The sequence below is a fragment of the Pseudomassariella vexata genome (genome assembly GCF_002105095.1).
Source record: "Pseudomassariella vexata strain CBS 129021 chromosome Unknown BCR38scaffold_16, whole genome shotgun sequence".
Taxonomy (NCBI): Eukaryota; Fungi; Ascomycota; class Sordariomycetes; order Amphisphaeriales; family Pseudomassariaceae; genus Pseudomassariella; species Pseudomassariella vexata.
The window spans coordinates 161693-182915 of record NW_024467971.1 but is presented as its reverse complement, the minus strand read 5'-3'; the positions used below and the strand labels follow the sequence as shown (position 1 = coordinate 182915).

The 21223-nt window shown below is 49.5% G+C and overlaps 7 protein-coding genes across 7 annotated transcripts; 4 read left to right on the top strand and 3 right to left on the bottom strand.

The window, feature by feature from the left end:
• Positions 1-285: 285 nt before the first annotated feature.
• BCR38DRAFT_447262 (nucleophile aminohydrolase) lies at positions 286-1771 on the top strand. The gene is made up of 4 exons (XM_040861136.1): positions 286-633; positions 693-877; positions 937-1355; positions 1408-1771. The coding sequence occupies exons 1-4, from the start codon at positions 610-612 to the stop codon at positions 1533-1535; spliced, it is 756 nt and encodes a 251-aa protein (XP_040711344.1). The 5' UTR covers positions 286-609; the 3' UTR covers positions 1536-1771.
• Positions 1772-1924: 153 nt separating this feature from the next.
• On the top strand, positions 1925-3727 carry BCR38DRAFT_400120 (nucleotide-diphospho-sugar transferase). The gene is made up of 3 exons (XM_040857731.1): positions 1925-2162; positions 2237-2293; positions 2344-3727. The coding sequence occupies exons 1-3, from the start codon at positions 2094-2096 to the stop codon at positions 3538-3540; spliced, it is 1323 nt and encodes a 440-aa protein (XP_040711343.1). The 5' UTR covers positions 1925-2093; the 3' UTR covers positions 3541-3727.
• A 3224-nt stretch (positions 3728-6951) lies between these two features.
• BCR38DRAFT_489351 (uncharacterized protein) lies at positions 6952-7692 on the bottom strand (the record flags this gene model as incomplete). Its single annotated transcript, XM_040864385.1, has 1 exon — positions 6952-7692. The coding sequence occupies one exon, from the start codon at positions 7690-7692 to the stop codon at positions 6952-6954; it is 741 nt and encodes a 246-aa protein (XP_040711342.1).
• Positions 7693-9126: 1434 nt separating this feature from the next.
• BCR38DRAFT_489350 (uncharacterized protein) lies at positions 9127-11871 on the bottom strand (the record flags this gene model as incomplete). Its single annotated transcript, XM_040864384.1, has 1 exon — positions 9127-11871. One exon carries the CDS (start codon positions 11869-11871, stop codon positions 9127-9129), a length of 2745 nt encoding a protein of 914 aa, XP_040711341.1.
• A 926-nt stretch (positions 11872-12797) lies between these two features.
• Positions 12798-14432, top strand: BCR38DRAFT_353129 (amidohydrolase 3; the record flags this gene model as incomplete). Its single annotated transcript, XM_040856754.1, has 1 exon — positions 12798-14432. One exon carries the CDS (start codon positions 12798-12800, stop codon positions 14430-14432), a length of 1635 nt encoding a protein of 544 aa, XP_040711340.1.
• A 1515-nt stretch (positions 14433-15947) lies between these two features.
• Positions 15948-19160, top strand: BCR38DRAFT_352845 (potassium/sodium efflux P-type ATPase; the record flags this gene model as incomplete). Its single annotated transcript, XM_040856736.1, has 2 exons — positions 15948-16387; positions 16442-19160. 2 exons carry the CDS (start codon positions 15948-15950, stop codon positions 19158-19160), a joined length of 3159 nt encoding a protein of 1052 aa, XP_040711339.1.
• A 1206-nt stretch (positions 19161-20366) lies between these two features.
• On the bottom strand, positions 20367-20900 carry BCR38DRAFT_413289 (uncharacterized protein; the record flags this gene model as incomplete). Its single annotated transcript, XM_040858821.1, has 1 exon — positions 20367-20900. The coding sequence occupies one exon, from the start codon at positions 20898-20900 to the stop codon at positions 20367-20369; it is 534 nt and encodes a 177-aa protein (XP_040711338.1).
• Between the last annotated feature and the right edge of the window lie 323 nt (positions 20901-21223).

The window sequence follows — 21223 nt, the reverse complement described above, 5'->3', positions numbered from 1 at the left end:
TCGCGACGCAGAAGTTAAAAGTCGGCGTCGCCGTGCTGGGCGACTGTCGAAAAGATAGTCGAGAATGAGGGAGCAGCTCTGATGGCAGAGCTAGCGTTGGGGGAATGGGTGGTTGAGACGTAGAAAAGTGGGAGAATGGAAAGCGGAGATGCTGGACTAGAGGGTGGAGGTGACAGGATTTGATGACCGGCGGTCGGGAGATTTCAAAGCTCGCTTGATTCAGGATAGCGCGGTTTAGAGCGTTGCGACCGAAAAGGCAACGACTGAGTACAGGCAAGAATATTTCGTGGCTTGATCTTGATAAGAAGTTGTGGCGGCAATCAGTGGCTAAATAGGTCTCGCAGCAATCAAATCGTGAAGGCTTGGAAGCTGTAGTGGAGGTAAAAGCTGATTGGCCTGCCTGGCAGCTACGCGTCTAGGTCTTGCCTAGCTGAGCTGGTCCGAACTGCATGTCGCCGGACCCTCTCAGCCTTCTTACCATCCCGTCATTCTGCTCCATCAAACTAACAATTCTGCCCGCCGCATCAGGATAATTCATCAAGGGCACTTTGGCACACCATAGTTCGACTCTACCCACTACGTCACATTCCGCCTTGAGACCACGACACCATGTCTCGCCGCTACGATTCCCGAGTAAGCTCCCAAGATATGGAGCTACGGCAGCTGCTCAAAAATAGCTAACATTCTCGCAGACAACCATCTTCTCTCCCGAAGGTCGGCTCTACCAAGTCGAGTATGCCTTAGAAGCCATTTCCCACGCCGGTACGGCCATCGGAATCTTGGCCAAGGATGGCATTGTCCTGGCGGCAGAGCGAAAGGTGACGTCGAAGCTGTTGGAGCAGGACACATCGGCAGAGAAGCTGTACATTCTCAATGAGTAAGCCCAGCTCTCTTGCCACGGTCAACTGGATGCATTGGCGTGCTGATGTAACCTAGCAACATGATTTGCGCCGTTGCAGGCATGACAGCCGATGCGAACATCCTCATCAACTACGCTCGACAAGCTGCACAACGGTACCTCCTCACATACAACGAAGATATCCCCTGCGAGCAGTTGGTACGAAGATTATGCGATCTGAAGCAGGGTTACACCCAACATGGTGGTCTGCGGCCTTTTGGTGTGTCCTTCATCTACGCCGGATGGGATCCCCAGCGACAATTCCAACTATACCTCAGCAACCCGTCTGGCAACTACGGAGGATGGAAGGCAACGAGTGCGGGCGCCAACAATGCTAGTGCATCCAGTCTGTTGAAGCAGGACTACAAAGAGGACTGCACGCTGAAGGAGGCGTGTGGCCAAGCAGTCAAGGTGTTGAGCAAGACGATGGACTCGACCAAGTTGAGCAGCGAGAAGAGTAAGTGCCATCGGCCCATTTAATCTCTGATCCAACTAACCCTGTATTCTAGTCGAATTTGCAACCGTGGGACAGACTGAGGATGGCAAGATCTACCACCGTCTTTGGAGTGCAGATGAGATTACAGCGCTGTTGAAGGAGCATGATCTGGCAAAGGATGAGAGCTCCGAGGACAAATAAAAGTAGTCAGCCTGTTGGGGTGAAAACATAGACCTTGTACTAATAGACCAAATGATGAGGAATTGGGACATCCATGAATCTGACGCATCTGCACTGTCTGGTAATCTCAAACTTTCACTTAGCAATGGGTGATCCTAATGACCTCATTGGCCGTATCCTAGGCGCATTTCCAATGACATCCGAACATCAATCAGACAGTGGTATTCTATGTATAGTATTGCAACATCTGCTTTTCAAGGATTCGCAACCACCTGTAAACTCGATGGTTGAGAGTCTGGTATCATTGGAACGCCACCCCTTCCTCGGCAAATGGTTATTCCGAGGTTACCCCTCTGCTGCCAGGAAATTGCAACTTGCAGTTTGAGCTGCGCTACCCCTGTCACTGTTACCCCAAAGTAAACTGCAGTGAGCTCGCTTTGACCTCAAGTATTTCTAGGGGACAGGATTGCGATCGCTGACAACAATAAACATCCGTTCTTTGTGAAGGGAAAAATACGTCCTGCCAGCTTGGAATACAATCGTACACATTTCCCAGCAACATCACTCCAAATCAGCAACATGAGTCTCCAAATTCCTCTGCGGGAAAAGGCCAATGGTGCTGGCAAGGACACTAAGGCCGTCATCCTGGTGGGCATCCCACAATTGCATAGCGCCCCACGCAAGCTCGACCAAACTGAACTGACAGTATATTCAACTACTAGGTCGGTGGCCCTTCTAGAGGCACACGCTTTCGACCACTTTCCCTCGATGTCCCCAAGGTTAGTACTTTCTACTGTCACAACATGCTAGCTTTATCTGACTGCAGCAGCCCCTCTTCGATGTCGCGGGCCACCCCATCATCTGGCACTGCCTGACCGCCATTGCGAAAGTGCCTTCGATTCAGGAGGTGGTTATGATAGGATACTACGACGAGTCTGTCTTCAGGGATTTCATTCGAGAGTCGGCCCACGAATTCCCCAACTTGCCCATAAAGTACCTGCGCGAGTATCAGGCACTGGGTACCGCCGGTGGGCTGTACCACTTCCGCGATGCGATCCTCAAAGGGCGCCCCGAGCGCATCTTCGTGCTCAATAGCGACGTCTGCTGCTCTTTCCCCCTCAATGAGATGGCCAAGCTCTTCGACGACAAGGATGCCGAGGCTGTCATTCTGGGCACAAGGGTCAGTGAGGACGCTGCCACCAACTTTGGGTGCATCGTTAGCGACGCGCACTCCCGCCGTGTGCTCCACTACGTCGAGAAACCTGAGAGTCGTATCAGCAACCTGATCAACTGCGGCGTGTACCTTTTCAGCGTCGAGGCCATCTTTCCCAGCATCAAGACCGCCATTAAGCGTCGCAGCGAACGACCGCGTCTGCTCAGCTACCCGTCGTCGGAGAACCTTGAGAACAGCTTCATGGCCGATGACGACGAGGATCGCAGTAAACAGGTTCTGCGCCTCGAGCAGGATGTCCTTAGTGACCTTGCCGACAGCAAGCAGTTCTTCGTGTACGAGACTAAGGATTTCTGGCGCCAGATCAAGACGGCCGGCTCTGCTGTGCCCGCCAATGCCCTCTACCTTCAGAAGGCACATCAGAGTGGCTCTACTGAACTGGCCAAGCCCTCGGCCAACATCATTCCCCCAGTCTTCATTCACCCCACGGCGACTGTCGACCCTACAGCCAAGCTAGGCCCAAACGTTTCAGTTGGTCCTCGTGTTGTCATTGGTGCTGGTGTCCGTGTCAAGGAGACCATTGTACTGGAGGACAGCGAGATCAAGCACGACGCTTGCGTCCTGTACAGCATCATCGGATGGAACAGTCGGGTCGGTGCTTGGGCCCGTGTTGAAGGCACGCCGACGCCAGTCACCAGCCACACAACCAGTATCGTGAAGAACGGCGTCAAGGTGCAAAGCATCACGATTCTGGGCAAGGAGTGTGGTGTTGGCGACGAGGTTCGCGTGCAGAACTGTGTTTGCTTGCCTTTCAAGGAGTTGAAGAGGGATGTCACGAACGAGGTCATCATGTAAGTAGTTGAGGGAGGGGACCGAGGGGGTTTGATTTACTCAAGACCGCTCCACCCGGCGTCTTCAGCAACATAATTATGAACAGCGATTTGCATCATGGACAACGAAAATCGGAGAGAAGTTTTTGTCCAAGTTATGTTTAGATACCTATGTAGGTGAATAGAGAACGTCATGGGAGATATGCTACAGAATTTCTTGTGTGATACAGCTGGGTAGATGAGGAAATCTTGGCGGGCGTCGCTGTGCCTCCCTAATGCGAAAAGGGCCAGCTGGATTAAAAAAAGCTAAGGGTCCAGTTAGTGACACAGGCGTACACTCTGGACTTCCCACCTGATGATCGTTTCTTCTGCTGCTCTGCTCAGCTGAAGCAAATGGGTTATTCACATTTCTTCTCTCAGTAACACACAGTGAACATGATGTGGAAGCTCTGCTACATACCAGGTCGTTTGATAGCCATATGGTCTCAATGGAAGAACCAGGTATTTAAATGTGAGATAGGCACGTTACTCGCTAGAGTGTGATAACAACCTTGCCTAAGAATGGGACTGTTTCAGGCAGACAAACAGGAAGCAATGTCCAGATTACGAGATATCACCCTTCTAAAGTTATTTCAGTCGAAATCTCGCCTTAAAACAATAGGCAGGAGTGTGTCTTCTGGCCTTGAGTTGTAGTTTCGCTCAGATTCAGAGATCTTCCTGAGGTAGTCGATCGCTACTGTTAATTGGGCGCATTTTGAACTCGCTCATACCTTCCTCCTAGAATAATACCTTTTGGTAAACACAGTTGACCGTGCTACGCGCACTTCCAATTTTTATTTGTTCAATTGACCATTTATGACCTGGTTTTCTTCTTCCTTCGAATCCCAGGGTTTCTGATCAATCTACACTGCGTGGCTGGTGCTCAACTACCCATCCTTAGGATAACCAGACCGGAAGAAATATTCCCTTGTCCCAGGTTTACCAATACATCTCAACTTTGGACTTGAGCCTCACTTCCCGATCAAATCGCCGCCGTCAATGCTCAGTATTGGATCATTGGTTATTTCTAGAGATACTTAACATTCTTGAATGAGTCCGATCGCTAAAGACAAGTAGCGTGCCTAAAATGAAGCGCAGCCCCAGATTCAGACAGCGATCCATGAGTTTCATTCGGCACACGGCATTAACAAAGACGAATTGAGAACTTGGCCAAAGGCCGCATGGACAGAAAAGTCCCAGCCCCAATAGACTACAGTGGAATACAAGTGGCAGTTGTGAACTTTGATATTGAGATCAAGAGTGAATCGGACCATAGTGAAAGCGGGTAATTGGACGACGTCAAGATTTCCTAGTTGAGAGGAACTCACCAGCCAGGCCCAGGTAGAAGCTGTGTTTCATATTGAGGCTGAGAGCTATTTCAAGAGATACTTGGTGTAATATAGACACTTATCTATGATTCAAATCAATAGAATGGTCTTTGTTAAAGTGAGTGTAGAGCATAGCAGGGTAGCTAGCTGGCATTGTTCTTACGAAACCGTCATGCTCTATTAGAAAAAAATATAAATCTGATCGAGTCAATTTCGTGGAGGAAGCTCGCTTCTTAACTGACCTGTTTTGGACCCATTTGGGTCAAATACTTTCAAATGCCACCACTACGATAGGGCTGTCTGCCATCGAAAGAAGAGACGCAAAACATAACCAAAGTGATCTCTCATATTTCAGTTGAAGGATTCGAAATAGGGCTTTGGGACTCTATACTCAAGCTGACTGGGTATTAGTAGTCGAACAGTTTTGCCCAATCTACTTGTTAGTAACCAGTATACAGGCTTCATCAAGTAATAAGAATGTGACTAAGTGTTAGTACCATAATAGTCCGCCCGATTGGAGTTTTAAGCAACAAGCGCATATAGACTTCATCAGATAGTACAGTCTAATAGTACCATAAGCTAAGATGTGTGAGTCTAACGTAAATAAGCTTAATACTAGCTCGTTGTCATTGGGAATAGCTATAATTAATCGTCTTTGGGCTTTGGCGAACGTCTTCTGATAATAAATTCATTCGACTTATTTGTAGACTTCTTCAGTCGAGAAATTTACTGAACCAGGACTTTTCTGATCAGCAACCTACTACGCACACTTCTGCTCCTGAAGAGCACTCCCAGAAACAACAGTTCAAACAATCAACCGCAGCCTTCACTTGCCCAATCTACAAAGACGACTGTGAAACCAAGTTGGTCACAGTCCTATATCAACATGCATTTCATCACGAGTGCATTCCGAAATTGACCTCAAGCTTCCAACAACAGAGACTGCCCTATGTGTCACCGCAGTTTCACATATTCCTGTGGCCTCCCCTTAGACTTGTCACCTTTCGAACCTGGTGCCATCATCACACAAGAAATGCTTGACAACGGATTCAAGCTCGCTTGTAATCCTCATCGGCAACTTGCTAGGTTTTCCTTCACACTTCCTCCTCGACCTGTACCGTGGCAGGCAACTGGATGACTCATTTGAGCCCGTCATACCGTATATTGAAGGAGAGATTTGGAGCCGTTCAATTTGGAACCCGGTTCAACGAGTTTGACATGCAGATTCTGGATGAGAAGGATGATTATCTTCATGAAGGTGATTTGGAGGACGTGATTTAGGAGGAATAGAAGGGGAAGAGGAGAGAGAACTAATTGCATTGTAAGTGACTTTGGGTATTATGGATCATATGGAAGCAAGCGAAATTCATCGATATGACTATGCTAACCTCAAAATCTACTATATTCATAACTATGAGTATATTGACCGATACTGTATCTGTAACATTGGTCATGCTCGAATGCAGCTCGACAGCAAGTTTTGGTCGGATACCTTCAAGTCACAGACCCAGTCATATCCATAAACCCCAGCCGCACCCGGAGCCGTTGCAGGTCGAATTGCATTTTGTGTAAAGACCACATGCCATGTTTCTTTGGACGTTCTACCGACAGGCCAACATGGATTTCCTCAGGACACAGCAGAAAATTATTTTATGGGGCAATGTCGACCGCACGCTAGAGTAGTTGTTAACGACCATGATACATGAGCTGTGTCATATCTACCTGCTTCTGTTCTCGGACCAGACATGGGATCTGTGGGAAAATCTTGTCCAGGCAAATTTGGGGCACGGTCCACGATTCCATGACCTTTGTCGGCTTATGATGGGCAGGTTGATCGGTTGAAATTTTTGCTAGAAGGGACGAGCTGCAGAGCTACATGGTTTTAGGATTGGGTGGATCAGATAGGTAGGTAGATACGTGTGGGCATGTTTCGCCACAATGGTAGCAAATAGGTTCCTATGGGTACAGATCAAATGAATAATTTCTTGGTGACTATAGGTACGATGGTCAAACCTAAATATCAGTTCTCCGAGAAAACGTTGAAGCATTAGTCTCCTTCACTATATCAGTTACTTGACCCTTCGTCTTACCACGCAGGTTCTGGAAGTATCCAAAGCGCCCATCCCCGAACCATTCCTTCTCGGGAAATGCACATTCAGAAGTCCGCCGAGATCCAACGCTTCGGCGTCATCGAAAGAAATCGGAATGGCCGGTGCGTCCCCCATAAAGTCCAATTCTCCAACCATATCCATCGTAGATTTCGAGCCATGGTGTTCGCTAACGGCGCCGGAAGAAGTGCCACTGCACGTAGTCTCAAGGGCCGTATCAACGCTGAAGACATAGACGGGCGGCAGGTCCGAACAACCACCTTTGTAGATGCCGAAACACTTGTCCTCCCATATGGGCGTGAGCCATACCTTCAACGTCAGGGGTTCGGGGTTATGCAGTTGGTAACCCCTCGGCACAGCCATATGAACCCGGAAGAAGTACGTCGGGACTTTGGATAAGCGAAACATTTTGCTGCACCGTTTTACAAATGTCAAGCCCGTGTCTGCGTTTTTGGGGAGAAGCCTTCGAGACCTGATCTGACAAGGGTGCTGGTTTGACGTGAAGTTGAAGTCCGTGATGGGTTCCCCGGGAAACTGCGGGCTGACGGTCAGGGAATGCGTGGCATTCCCAGCAGTTGAAGTGACTTCAAGCCAGTATTCCACGAAAGCCTCCAAGTTCAGCGTATGCTTCATCGTGAAAACGCTGTCGGCCGCGAAATAGAAAGAACCGGGGAAGTTGTCTTGCATTTGAGACGTCGCCATCGGGGCTTTGGTATCGGCATGCGAAAAGTCCACGCCGTCGCTCCTTCGTCTGATAGACTCGTTTCAGCTGTGTTGTGGTCTAGCTTCTGATGCAGGCTCAGAAAATTTTCGCCTCCTCGTTGCATGTTGTTGCTGTGACTCGGTAGCTCCATGAACTTGACTTTGGTGCGTCCGCAGAGCAGCAGATCCAGACATACCACATGGTTCTTTCGTGATGGCTTTATTACGACTATACCGTCGATAGTATCACTGAGGTGCCAGTTCGGTTTAGGGAGGTGGATGGTCACCGATCTTCTGCTGCTGGTGCTGTGGCTTGGCATGGTGATGAAGCATGCTAAGCGTTCCATTTCTGCTGAGTATTGACTCTGAGAAAGATTGATGCAAAAAGGCGGGCCGTTCTGGGTTAATATATCTTTGTTAAGTGATGCCTAAAATCATTGGAATATATGCCAATGATAGACTAAGCTTACTGTGGAACTGCCACCACAACCTCATGGTCAAATGTCAAATGATCTAACTCGAAGCAAAATAGGACGATGAAATATGTAAATGCGGCGAAGCAACAACATTATATCTACGAGCCGTGCTAGCCGGGTCTGTGACGGATCTTATGGCTATCAACTAGGACAGGACAATACAACCTAGACTGACTGCCCAGTAAATAGGCGAAATCCATCCTGTGACACTGACTTCCATCTTCTTCAAGATCGGATAATGCCGGCCATCAGCCTTGGTATCGCTCATCAACATAAGAGCGAGATGTTTTCGTGTTTACCTAAGTAAGGTACTTATAGTATCTAGACTTACACAGGAAAGCTTTGATAGCATGAATCTAGGCACTAAACACTGCAAATAACGGATACTATTCTACTCCGGCGAAATACCCAATAGCATCATAGCCAGATGTCCCGCTCCCCTCGCATATCATAGTAGACCATGGACAATATTCGTTGCGACGGCCCCATAATACGCATGAATAAAATACCGCTTGTGACGTCCGCTCTGCTTCTCCTGCGATGCGACAGGCCAGTCTGTGGAATAGTTGCATTCCCCGGAGTGGACTTCTATCAAATTAGAGTGTTTGAAAACAAGAGGTAGCATGTTTCCAAGAGCTATAGACGTGGTGACACGTCTCAAAAGTTGCGCGAGTTTGATATAGTCACTGAATATTTACTACTTACATGTGAGTCTTAGTAGCCATGTCCTTAGAATCCGGGCGTAACTCCAGCGTCAGATTCTTATAAACCTTACTAAGACTGTATTTTGGTAAAGCAGGTCCACTCACCTTTCGGCGGGAAAATAGCGACAAAGTGGTTCAATATTCAGCTCCAAACAAACCAAACCGACTGTAATTACCACCAAAGGCTCGAAAAACTGTCATCTACATCCAACAATCAATACCTATTCTTCACAACCTCGACCTTTGGCCGCGCATCAGTAATCCGAAGACCCACGCCCCGCCGCCGCAAGCTGCATCCCGTAGAAATACGTCGGCTTAGCCCCGTCCCCTATCTCCACCCTACTGCCCGAAGCACTGTGGGACGCGCATATGTTCTTCCCATCTCTCGGTGTTTTCACGTACAGCACCACCAGGATGATGAGGATCCAAATCGCCGAGCCCATGGCGAAGCCCATGAGGATGTGGTAGAACCAGAGCACCCAGCTGCAAGGGGATTGGGGTGCATCAGGGACTGCCGAAAAATTTCCAGCTACGTTCCGTAATTCCTCAGATATGTCGTCCTCTTTCTTCTCATCGAAGAATACCATGGGCTCGCTTTCCTCGCTGGTGATGGACTGCGCATCTTCGGGATGCTGCTCCCCATCTGGCTTGGGTCTCTCTTCTGAATGGCTTCCTTCTTTTTTCTCAAAATGCGCCAGTACCGACATCTCCAGCCCATCCAGGTAAACTTTTAGCCTACCTGCACGCTCTTTAATCAAATCCGCCGTCGTGTCAGCATCGCTTTCATCTGATTCATTAGAGCCCTTCAGAATGTTTTGTTTTAACACTTGATGGTGTTGCGAGGCATCATTTCTCGATACAGCACTATGGTGTGACATAGAACTGTCCCAGCTGCCCTTACGTGGCTTTCTCAGTGTTCCCGCGAAGCCATCTGACCCACCTTGCAATGGCTGATTTCCATTCCCCTCGATGTCTGAGTCTGCATCGTTCTCTGAACTCCCTTCTTCAGTTCCGAATTCCACATTGGCGAGTTCATCGGCTAGGGTAAGAAAACCCCCGTTATCTGAATCTGAGTCCTCTTCGTTCTTGGGAACAATCTTGGAACGTTCCGTTGAACTGTCATCTTCGGGCTCGGGCCCCGCACCTAGAAGTTCATCTTCTAGGTTAATACTCTCTTGACGTTCGCCATCTTGATTGGTGGGGCTCGAGGCAACAAAGTAGGAATTCACCTTCATGGGATTGAACATAGTAGATATTGAAGAAGCCATAGAGCTGGAATTGTCCGATTTTACGGAACTGGCGAGAAGAGTTGATGTAGGACTCCGAGTTTCGTCTTTTTCTGAAGAACTTACAGACTCTGGGCTATCGTTCTTTGGTAACTTAGAGGAGGCATTGTAATGTTGAGCAGGTGTTGTTGCTGGTCTACTGATGGGCTTGGCTGATACCGTGGAAGGGAACTCATCCTTGAGACTTGCTTTTAAAGCCTCAGGCTCTATGGAAAAATTCGCAGAATCTTCTAATAGAACCTCATCGTCTTGGGCCACCTTCGAATTTTTAGAGCTGTCACTTGGATCAACGAATTCAAAAGAAGGTAGCTCATCCGTTAGACTAACTTCCGGAACCGCCGGCAGACTTTCGGATGGGATAAAGGGGAGTTCATCAGGAAGCTGAGCAAAAGTGATTTGTAAAGGAGCGTTAAGGCCTGCCGCTGCATTCGGGGGTAGGTCACTAAATCCCAGAGCAGCTAGGAGAGCTTCTGACATGGGTTCATCATCGTTCGTGGCTGTTGTTGGCTCTCTGGGGCGTGTAGCATGCGAGGTACTGACTGTCTCTGGCGTGTTGCAGGATTCCTCATTCTCGATTCCAGATTTGTCATCGTCAGCCAGTGTTACGCGACTCAGGGCTTTCTGCCTGTTAACCTTAAGATTAGGTTTACATGCTTTCAAATACCATTTCCTCAGATCACGCCAGCGGTGCGCCATCAACTTAGCTTCCCGGATCGAAGACTCATCCCATCTCGTCAACTGACAGAGCGCTAGCGCCTTTCGGGTAATAATGGATTTCCGATTCGCCAGGTCTAGAACCACGCCGCGGAAGGGCGCGTGCAATTTCCCATCTTGGTTCAGGTTCAACATGTCGGGCGCGTTCCGTTCCTCAGGGTCAAATGGCGCAACCATGACCACCTCTTCGATAGATAGATCGTCGGGGTCCAACCTGATCCGATCCCATGGAAACAAATCGTTTTCTCCCACGATGTAGTCCATTTTGGGCTCATTTTCTGAGTATGTGTCATTACCCAAGGGTTGAATGAAGGCTTCTGGTTTCTCGGATAGGACCAGCGATTCAGGGGGTTTATCAAACTGTGGATCAGTCACCCTCAGCTGTACGGAGGAAGGACGCGTGAGTTCCCAGAGCTTGTAAATCTGGCCCAGTTCTTTCGCAAAGGAAAGTTTTCGATCCACGCTGAGCTTGGCCCAATCACCGTGCTTGAAGGCGTAGTCACGAGTAATGCCGCGCAACCATTCAATCACAGCGTACGGAGCCTCCAGAGTATTCTTCTCGGTGTTGTCGTGGAAGATGAGCTCGAGAGCTTGAAGGCTAGTCTCCTTCTTGATCCATTGCAACATACCCGCCGCGGGAAGAACCGGGTTATCTACGCCCGAAGCCGTAAGTGTGCCCCTAGGCGTAATACTTGAGCCATCACGGAAGGGTTCCCGGAGTAGGTATTCAGCAGCTGCTGTGTCCTTATTCATGCAAGAGCCACTCGGAAAATAGCCAAAGAGACCTTTGTGGATCGATTCTATAGCGGCTCTATGATGCTGGGTTGATGGCCACAAATCTTGAGAAAGGGTGAGTGCTTTGGAAATCAATCCCTCTGCTAATGAGCAGTAGAGCTCAGCTGCCATCATATCAGAGCCTGCAGGCTTGGTATCCGTGTCGGAGATAATTTCCGTGTCAGGCGTAGTGTCTATGTCAGGTATGGTATCTCTGTCAGACATCTTGATTGCGAGTATTTCTTGGATAAGGAGAGTTTGGGTGTATTCCAAGTTCAGGCCAAAGTAAAGCTCATCAGTTGACAAGATTTCCTAAAATAAAGCTCGAGACAATAAAAGATCCAGGAGTTGATTCAAGCATGAGATTCGGGCGTTGCTGTGAAGGTTTTAACAGCCATATATGAGACAAAGGAGAAACCATCAACTGAATGCGGAAACTTCAACAAGACGACACCACGGAATCTTTGTTTCAGCACTTGAAAGCACCAGACGCCTTACTCGAACACCGCATATCCTTTCACGATTAGGAGGTGGGAAATCCACAGATTTTCGAGTGAGGACAAATAGATTTGATAGAGAACGATGATGAGGTGATGGGCAATTCAAACTGGCGGCTCTAGAACTATAATGTCGTCTTGATAATGGCTTTGACCCATATTAGCAAGGCCATCTTCTTTCCGCATTGAAAAGTAACTACTCGATGCCCACAGCTAGACAATTCCGGTAATGCAATGCTGTATTAGCTCATCATAGAGTATGAGTTTTCGAAATTTGATGAATGTTTGGAGACTAGAATCAAATGTGAGTTACGTGGGTTGCACTGCATTAAAGGTAGTCTTCCCGGACGCCACGCTCCCGAGAATCAAAACAGCGACATGACATACCTTCCGTAAAGAGATGGCAGTGCGTCACTGCCGTTGTAGCATTCGCCTGCTGCTATCGGAAGTCGCAGCCGGCACTGGCCGTGATCGGACCTGGCAAAATGAAGCAAGTACAGGCGAGAAGCCGAAAATGTGGGGTGTCTTCCAGCACTTCAAGTACTTCCATTCTGCTTGCAGCTTAAACAATTTGCACGTCAGTGTAACGCAGTTTATCTGATCGATCTGATAAGCAACCAAGCATCTAGTCGATTCTCATATTTCGCATCTCATATGGCAGTTTCTCCAGCTTTGTTGTACAACGGGCGGGTTTTCCAGAGCAGCGGCACAGATGCGAAGACGCACTCTTTCGCGGAGTGCATCCTGACCGATGCCGAGGGTAAAATCGTCCACGTCGGGTTCGTGAGCGACCCGAAAGTTGTTGCAGCCGAGGCAGCCAGGGTGACTCGGCATGATATGAAAGGACGCATTGTTCTTCCGAGCTTCGTCGATGGTCATATGCACTTGTTGCGGCTGGGCCAGTCTCTCCTCAATGTCCCGCTGGAAAACTGCAAGAACTTGGATGATATCCGGGCTGCAATCAAGGAGTATGCTGTTGCGAACCCATCCCTCTCTAGAATTACCTGCAAGAACTGGATGTTTTCGATGACGGATGGCAAGGCAACCGCTAGCATGCTCGACGACTTGGATCCGCGGCCCATCTTCATTGACGAGAAGAGTCTCCATTCGACCTGGTGCAACACGGCCGCATTGGAAGAAATGGGTGTGCAGGACATGGAGGACCCAGAAGGCGGAAAGATATACCGTGACGAGAATGGGAAGGTAACGGGGTTGATGACAGAGACGGTGATTATGCGGATCGTGTGGCCGCATCTTGCAAAGGCGGCATCGATGGAGGAGAAGGTCGAGGCTATGAAAGGAGCAGTCGATGCTTACAGTGCAGTGGGGTACACCGGGGCCGTCGAAATGGCCATGGATGAGAATGGACTTGAGGCGCTGCGACATTTGCGACAGACTCACAAGGTTCCAGTCCGATTCGCAGCTCATTGGGTCATCACTCCACGAAAGACGGAAGCAGAAAACCTGGCGCAAGTTGACCGAGCCATCGAGCTGTGGAAGGAGTTGAATGCGGAAACAAGCCCAGACTTCCGCATTGCGGGCATCAAAGTCGTCTGCGATGGCATCATAGATGGGTGCACAGCAGCGCTCACCGAGCCGTACTCGACGAATGGGGCCAACGTTGAGTCCTTATGGTCCTTGGAAGAACTGGCACCAGTCATCAAAAAAGCAGACGGGGCGGGTATGCAAATCGCCTTGCATGCCATTGGGGATGCTGCCATCAAGATTGCGATAGACGCACTGGAGAAGCATGCGACGCCTGGTCGCAGGCACCGAATAGAGCATCTAGAGCTGGCCATGCCAGAAGATGCCGCCCGCCTTGGAAAGCTGGGAATTACTGCCTCTATCCAAGCCGTTCATGCTGACCCTGCCATACTGAGAGCTTGGCCAAAACTGCTTGGCGAGCACCGTTGCAAGCGTGCCTTTGCATACAAGGACTTTGCGGATGGCGGAGCCGTGCTAGCCCTTGGGTCAGATGCGCCGACTGCTCCCATCGAGCCGCTGAAGAATATTTACACAGCAACAACTCGTCGTTCAGCCAGAGAGCCCGATTACAAAGAAACGGTCAATCCCGAATTTGCACTCGAGCTGGCTGCCGCCGTTTCGGCTGCCACAGCAGGATCGGCGTATAGTTGCTTTGCAGACAAATGGACTGGTAAGCTGGAACCTGGATTGTCGGCTGACTTTGCTGTTGTCGAGATGGATTGGGATGCCGACAAATTGCTGGAATCAAATATTGTCGAGACCTGGTTCAAGGGCGAGAAGGTTTATGATGCCCAGGCAGCTTGAAACTGTGCATTCGTGGCCTGTGACGATGAATTTTGAATCTGTGAACAGAATGATATGAAAGCAGATGGCAATACCAGCATTGCACATCAGATCAAGTAAGAAGTAGTCTCCCAATTATTGTGACTGAGGTTTGGCTCGTGGGCAACTCTACATGTTGCGCCCCAAATAACGGGGGCAGAGTCCAATCGCATGACGACTACTAGTGATGCGGGACTTGTATCAAAGGAATTGATCAACATTCCACCAGCCATTGAGGTTGAGCTTTACGCTTTTCATGATGTGAGACGGACCACCCAAAATCAAAAACGGCGTATTTGGTCTACGACCTTCGCATTGGACGTGGCTAGCGTTCACGTCGCTCGTGAATCTACCCCCGCAGCCACCAGCGGTCCGGTGCCGTCCAACGACCAACATGCCGTTTGTGGAAAGAGGGCAGGACATGAGTCTGGACTTCCAGTATTTCTGGGATGGCTGCAAGCGAGCATATGCATGTATCTTTATGGTCCATGCCCCTCTTTCTTATCATGATGCATGTTGGGTCACATTTGGCATGCAAAGATGTGGAAAGCCAATTGACGTGGGCTCGGTTACGGTCCGGGGAGCAGGTCACATGGGCGGGGTGGGGAAGACTGAAGGTTTCGTTTACATTCGCACCCAGGCTCAGTGATTCGCTTGATTATAGTGATTGGAGCTAAGGCCGTCGCCATGTTCCAGGTCACCGTCAGGGAAGAACGACGGTCTCAGCTGAACTCCATCCGTACTTGTGAGACTAAAATCAAGAAACGTTCAAAACCAAGTCGGGATGAGCCAGCCGATGCTGTCGGCCAAGAAATGGTGGGCAAACGGGCTGCGCTGAGCCACCATAGGCATTGGCGCGACTGACCGCCTAGTGCTTGGCTTTCCGTATTAGAAGAGGCGTAAGAGGGTTCGCGTCTTGGTGCTGTCACGATGCAACAAGACTGATAAGGCAAGTGGAGTTGATGAGTTGGTTGGCTTACAGTGATCGTTCTCAATTGCATCTGGGTTACCAAACAGCTTACAACAGGTGTGACGGAGGTGGGAAGTTACGACCAATCTTGTGAAACCCCACACTCAATGCACGCAATGATAGTTGTTCCACGAACTAACCAAACACTGGAATAATCACTACCCAGTGGGATGCTTTGGAATAACCGGCAAAGTGGCATTTCTCTGTCACTTGTCCAGGTGGTGGTCGGGTGGGAATTCTATTTGGGTTTGGTCGCCTCACCAGGCCTATGGATTCGTGCCCCTTGGCGTATGCAGCTCTCACTCGCGCAATCCTTGCTGGTCACCAGGAAACCCAATGAAGACCGCCCTTTCGCCTCGATTGCGTGCGGCATCTTGGCGAAATCATTGGCGCCCCCAGGTACACGATGGAGGCAGTCTATGGTATATCAGCCGACCCCCCGCGCCGTTGGACTTGCAATCACACAACAACAACCCAAGTCCTTCGAAAGATAGACATCCCACCCACAAGCTTGCTGACTTACGTGAATGGGTATAGAGAACGATCTGACCGTCGAGGAGTCGACTGAACCTCCTATATGTGACTTAACCAATGCCACATCACCTCCTACTGGCTACGGAAACCACCGGCTGACTCCGCACGAGCCCGTCGCCGCCCCCACGCTTGACTGTAGCGACGAGGAGAGCATCCATCCCCATACCGTCCCGCTCCAACAACTAGAGCACGTGTTCAAGACAGACTTCAACCATGGCCTCACCAGTGCCGAAGCTGCGCATCGCCTTGAGCAGGATGGGCTCAACAAGGTTGAGGGAGCTAAAGGGTTATCCGTATGGCAGATTCTCTTGAGGCAGGTGTCCAACAGCTTGACGGTGGTCCTCTTCATGGTCATGGCGCTGTCGTTCGCCATTAATGATTTCATTGAAGGCGGTGTCATTGCGGCTGTCATTTTGCTCAATATCGTCGTCGGGTAAGCGAATTATCTATCAACATCATAGCCGAAACTATGACTGACCACCCACAGACTGGTACAAGATTATCGTGCAGAGGCGACCATACAGTCTCTCTATGCGCTTTCAGCACCTACTTGCAAAGTCACCCGTCACAAGAAAATCGAGACAATCAAAGCCGAGGCTCTTGTCAAAGGCGACATTGTTTCGCTCAATGTGGGCGACATTGTTCCAGCCGACCTTCGCCTCATCGACGGGCTGAACCTGTCATCGGACGAGGCACTTCTGACTGGAGAATCGCTCCCTACCAGCAAACACCCGGAAGCCACTCTGGGTGAGCCAGACGTTCCACTCGGGGATCGAGTCAACATGTTGTATTCTGCTAGCACGATTACCCGCGGCCGCGGAACCGGAGTCGTCGTGGCCACGGGTATGAGAACAGAAGTTGGCAAAATCGCCGATATGCTCAGAGCCAATCCAATTGCGGGCGAGAACGTGACTCGGATGACCCTGTACTGGATAGGGTTCAAAAGGAGTGTTCGCAGCATTCTTGGCCTCGACGGTACACCACTCCAGGTGAAGCTTAGCAAGTTCGCCTTGTTTCTCTTTGCGCTCGCTATCCTCTTGGCCATCATCGTTTTCTCGACCGCCAAATGGCAGATAGGTGATGAGGTCCTCATCTACGGCATCTGCGTTGGTGTCGCGGTTATTCCCGAGTCACTCATTGCCGTCCTCACTATCACTATGGCTGTTGGTACGAAGGCGATGGCCAAAGGCAACGTTGTTGTGCGAAAGCTCTCGGCATTAGAGGCCGTCGGTGGCGTGACCAACATCTGCTCCGACAAGACGGGAACTTTGACCCAAGGCAAGATGATTACCAGGAAAGTCTGGCTTCGCGACGGTTCAATGGCAACAGTCCAAGGTTGCACCCATCCCTTTGATCCATCGAGCGGTAAGGTCACTTGGGGGTCCCATAAGGACGAGTTGCCTGGTGATCTTAAGTTGATCTCTCAGTTGCCGGAAAATGCCAAGTCATTCGTGGAATGCGTCTCTCTTTGTAACAATTCCACTGTTACGGATGGTAAGCCTCCAGTCGCAGATGCGGAAACTGGAACCATTTCGACTTCAACGACTTCATCCAATGACTGGTCCGCCGTCGGAGAGCCGACGGAAATCGCTCTTCATGTCTTCGCAATGCGTTTCGGACTGAACAAGGCCACAATCACACATTCCAAGGGCAGCCGCATGCTCGCGGAGTTCCCTTTCGACTCTTCTTGCAAACGCATGACTGTCGTCTACGGACAACGGTTTGCCACAACTTGTGATGTTTACACCAAGGGCGCTTTGGAGTCTACACTTCCTCTACTGAACGCCTCTGATGAGCTCAAGTGTGAAATGACTGCCAAAGCAGAATCCTTAGCTGCGGAAGGCCTCCGAGTTTTGTGCATCGCCCATAAGGTGGTTGATTTCAGTGACGGCATCATCAATACTCGCGAGGTTGCTGAAAGCAATTTAAATCCCCTTGGTCTGGCCGGGCTATACGATCCTCCCCGGTCTGAAACTGCCGACGCTGTCAAAAGATGCAGGAAGGCCGGCATCTCAGTCCACATGCTCACTGGAGACCATATCAAAACAGCGACGGCGATTGCTCATGAAGTTGGCATCCTGAGTAACGACCTTGCGGTTGCCCAAGCTACTAATGCTACCATGCCAGCCGCCGCGTTCGATGCCCTCAGCGACGAGCAGATTGATCAACTAGACCAGCTACCACTTGTCATCGCCCGCTGCAGCCCCGCAACCAAGGTTCGCATGGTCGAGGCCATGCATCGTCGTGGTGCTTTCTGCGTCATGACTGGTGATGGAGTGAATGATTCCCCGGCCTTAAAAAAGTCCGACGTTGGCATTGCCATGGGTCTGAATGGCAGTGATGTAGCCAAGGAAGCTGCAGACATGGTGCTCACAGACGACAACTTCGCTTCCATTGTAACCGCTGTGAAAGAAGGCCGGAGGCTTTTTGACAACATTCAGAAGTTCTTACTTCACCTGTTGGTGAGCAATATCGCCCAAGTAATTCTGCTTCTCGTTGGTCTTGCGTTCAAGGACATCCACGGCGATTCTATATTCCCCCTGTCTCCGTTGGAGATCCTCTGGGTCAATCTCATTACCTCTTCGTTCCTGGCTCTTGGCCTTGGTCTTGAGGAGGCGCAGCCCGACATAATGGTTCGCCCACCTCACAGTCTTCGCGTGGGTGTTTTCACTTGGGAAATCATCATCGACAAGTTTGCGTATGGTTTCTTCATGGGTTCCCTGTGCCTCGCCTCCTTCGCCAGTGTTGCCTATCGTTACTCGAGAGACCCTTCTATCTTAGGTGGCGAAGACGACAACTGCAACGCGGAATACTCCCACGGCTGCCAGACAGTGTTTAGAGCTCGAGCCACCACCTATGCTACACTAAGCTTCCTGTTGCTCGTCACGGCTTGGGAGGTGAAGCACTTTACTCGTTCGCTGTTCAATATGCACCCGGAGTTATACTGCGGCCCAGCCTCCATGTTCAAGACTATCTACAGAAACAAGTTCCTCTTTGGCGCCGTCGTTGCAGGCTTCCTGATTACGTTCCCTGTTGTCTACCTCCCAGTAGTCGACAAGATTGTGTTCAAGCATCAGGGCATAACCTGGGAATGGGGTATCGTGATGGCTTGTGTTGTTGTCTACATCGCCCTGATTGAGATTTGGAAAGCAGGGAAAAGACGCTTAGGGATTGGTGCTGTTATTAGGGCAGACATCTTGGAATAGTTTTATTTCAGATGCCATTCCTAAATTGCATTGGAATAAATGGACTGCTTTAGTGGTTGGGATTATGGGCTACATCAGAGTGACTGGTGCAGAGCTGATGGGTGCAATAGGAGCACCGCACGGGTCGGAGGATTATGTTGGACACTGGCGGAACGATTTAGAGAAGGGTGGTTGATTTGATTCGGTACATTCGCTCAGGGGCACGAATTACGAATGGCTGACATACATACGTAGGCAATATCAATTAAATGTAGTCTTTCTTTGACAAGTTATGTCTGACGCAGCCACGCGTTGATATATTTCTCTCTTGAAAAGGAGGGATAGAGAAGCATGAGGATCAATTCGGAATATGCGAATAGAGTATGGGCTAAAACTTTGCACTGTAACAAAGAAGTGCCCGACACGAGTAGCTGAAAGAGAGAAATAATCCAATACGGCTCAAAAGGTGTCTAGGAGTGTGAATATAATGCTTGACAAAGAATGGGAGCTTTCGCTCTCATGCAAAACGTAGATTGGACGCAGGACTCTTCAGCTTTGCTCAGGATCAGCATTCATTATATGCAGGCGACACACTATATCACAACGTAAAACGGTGTCTGGTCAGGAGCACAAAGATTTGCACGTATGAATTTATTATACATGCTTTGGCACTTCAGCGATTGACACCATGTTGCATCGTATGACGTAAGGTATCTTGAAATTGTATGACTAAACGGAAGTGACAAATGTTGCAACCTTACAGCTATCTCAGAATGCGCATTACTTCCAGCACTCGAAAATTTGGTGTTTAAGCTCCTACTTGCGGGTTAATTAACTGAACCACACATACATACTCCCCTTACGCAATTGTCCGAGAATTAATACTCTGACGCCTCAAGATAAAAGATCAAAGGATGCTGACATACTTGGAGATGCAATGGACGCCATCGCCTGTGCGGTTACTATCTGTGTTTTCTATCTTACATTGTTGCTCATCGTTCTCTGTAGTTGGATTTTCATTAGAAATGGCAATAACCCAGCGCCTGCGGGCTCCTTGGGGCAATATTTCGTGGTGTAATCAAAGTTTGGTATAGCAAGGATTGGAAAGCAAATGTCTATCTGTTTCTCAGACTCAGGGAACCGATGGTGTATGTACTGCCCCAATAGGAAACCAGGTGTACTGTAAGGGGACCTCCCACCGCTAAAATCATGTTATTATCGTACCCATCATGGCCTATGACTTAATGTCATTAACGGAGGCATTACTTTTTTTCCTTCGTCTTTCTTTGCTATCTTCCACCTCACCCTCATCTGAAGCAATCCTTCCATACCCACCCGGACCACTTCCGCTTCCCCTCTCGGCCTCAACGTTGTCAGAATATTCGCCCTTGCATCCGTCCTACTTGTTGCAGGCGGCGTAAGCACATCACAGCTTCCCTGTCTCTTATACGAAGGCGTGAAGCTATCGCGCATAGCGAGGTCGGCGGGTATCGCAGCCCCAGTCCATTGGTTACGGTATTCATGCGTATCATCGGTGGGATTGACGTTGTTAGGGGCTTGGTAGCTGTACTGGGAGGAGATATAGTCTTCGTTGGGGCTGTGTATTGATTGCCTTGTCTTGAAGCGTTCGTGGTCGGAGGTGGAAATAAATGCTGTTGGTGTTGTTGAGTTGGGTTGAGGTGGTGGACCAGGTGGGGCTGCGCTTGTAGGTGCGCTTGTAGATGCATTTGCGACATAGGAGAGGATATTATTGACGGTCATGAATTGATCGTGCTGGCCTCATCATGCTGCTTGTAGTAATGCGAATGGCCGCTGCTCGTTGTTGATATGCCCCCACTGGACTGGTTGTTCACGATCTTATCCACGTTGACTCCTTTGAACAAGTTGTATGTTTCCTTGTCGACAGGAGTCGCGATGAGAGGTAGGTATGTCCGCGGCTTTTTCTTTCGGAAAGAAGGCACATATTATCGGCCTTCTTGTGCCTTTGACTCTGAGGCAGCAGCCACGATCCGTAGTTTGAAAATAAGCCTTGCAGGGTGTGTATAAGAAGAGTACAAATCCGATAGCAATAAGTTCGCCAGATC

What these genes read in the sequence shown, in the direction of transcription:
- BCR38DRAFT_400120 (XM_040857731.1), top strand. Translation starts at nt 2,094, where the DNA reads ATGAGTCTCCAAATTCCTCTGCGGGAAAAGGCCAATGGTGCTGGCAAG. An exon ending in ACACTAAGGCCGTCATCCTG is followed by an intron (nt 2,163 to 2,236) that starts GTGGGCATCCCA and finishes TTCAACTACTAG; the next exon opens with GTCGGTGGCCCTTCTAGAGG. An exon ending in TTTCCCTCGATGTCCCCAAG is followed by an intron (nt 2,294 to 2,343) that starts GTTAGTACTTTC and finishes TGACTGCAGCAG; the next exon opens with CCCCTCTTCGATGTCGCGGG.
- BCR38DRAFT_447262 (XM_040861136.1), top strand. Translation starts at nt 610, where the DNA reads ATGTCTCGCCGCTACGATTCCCGA. An exon ending in CTCGCCGCTACGATTCCCGA is followed by an intron (nt 634 to 692) that starts GTAAGCTCCCAA and finishes ACATTCTCGCAG; the next exon opens with ACAACCATCTTCTCTCCCGA. An exon ending in AAGCTGTACATTCTCAATGA is followed by an intron (nt 878 to 936) that starts GTAAGCCCAGCT and finishes GATGTAACCTAG; the next exon opens with CAACATGATTTGCGCCGTTG.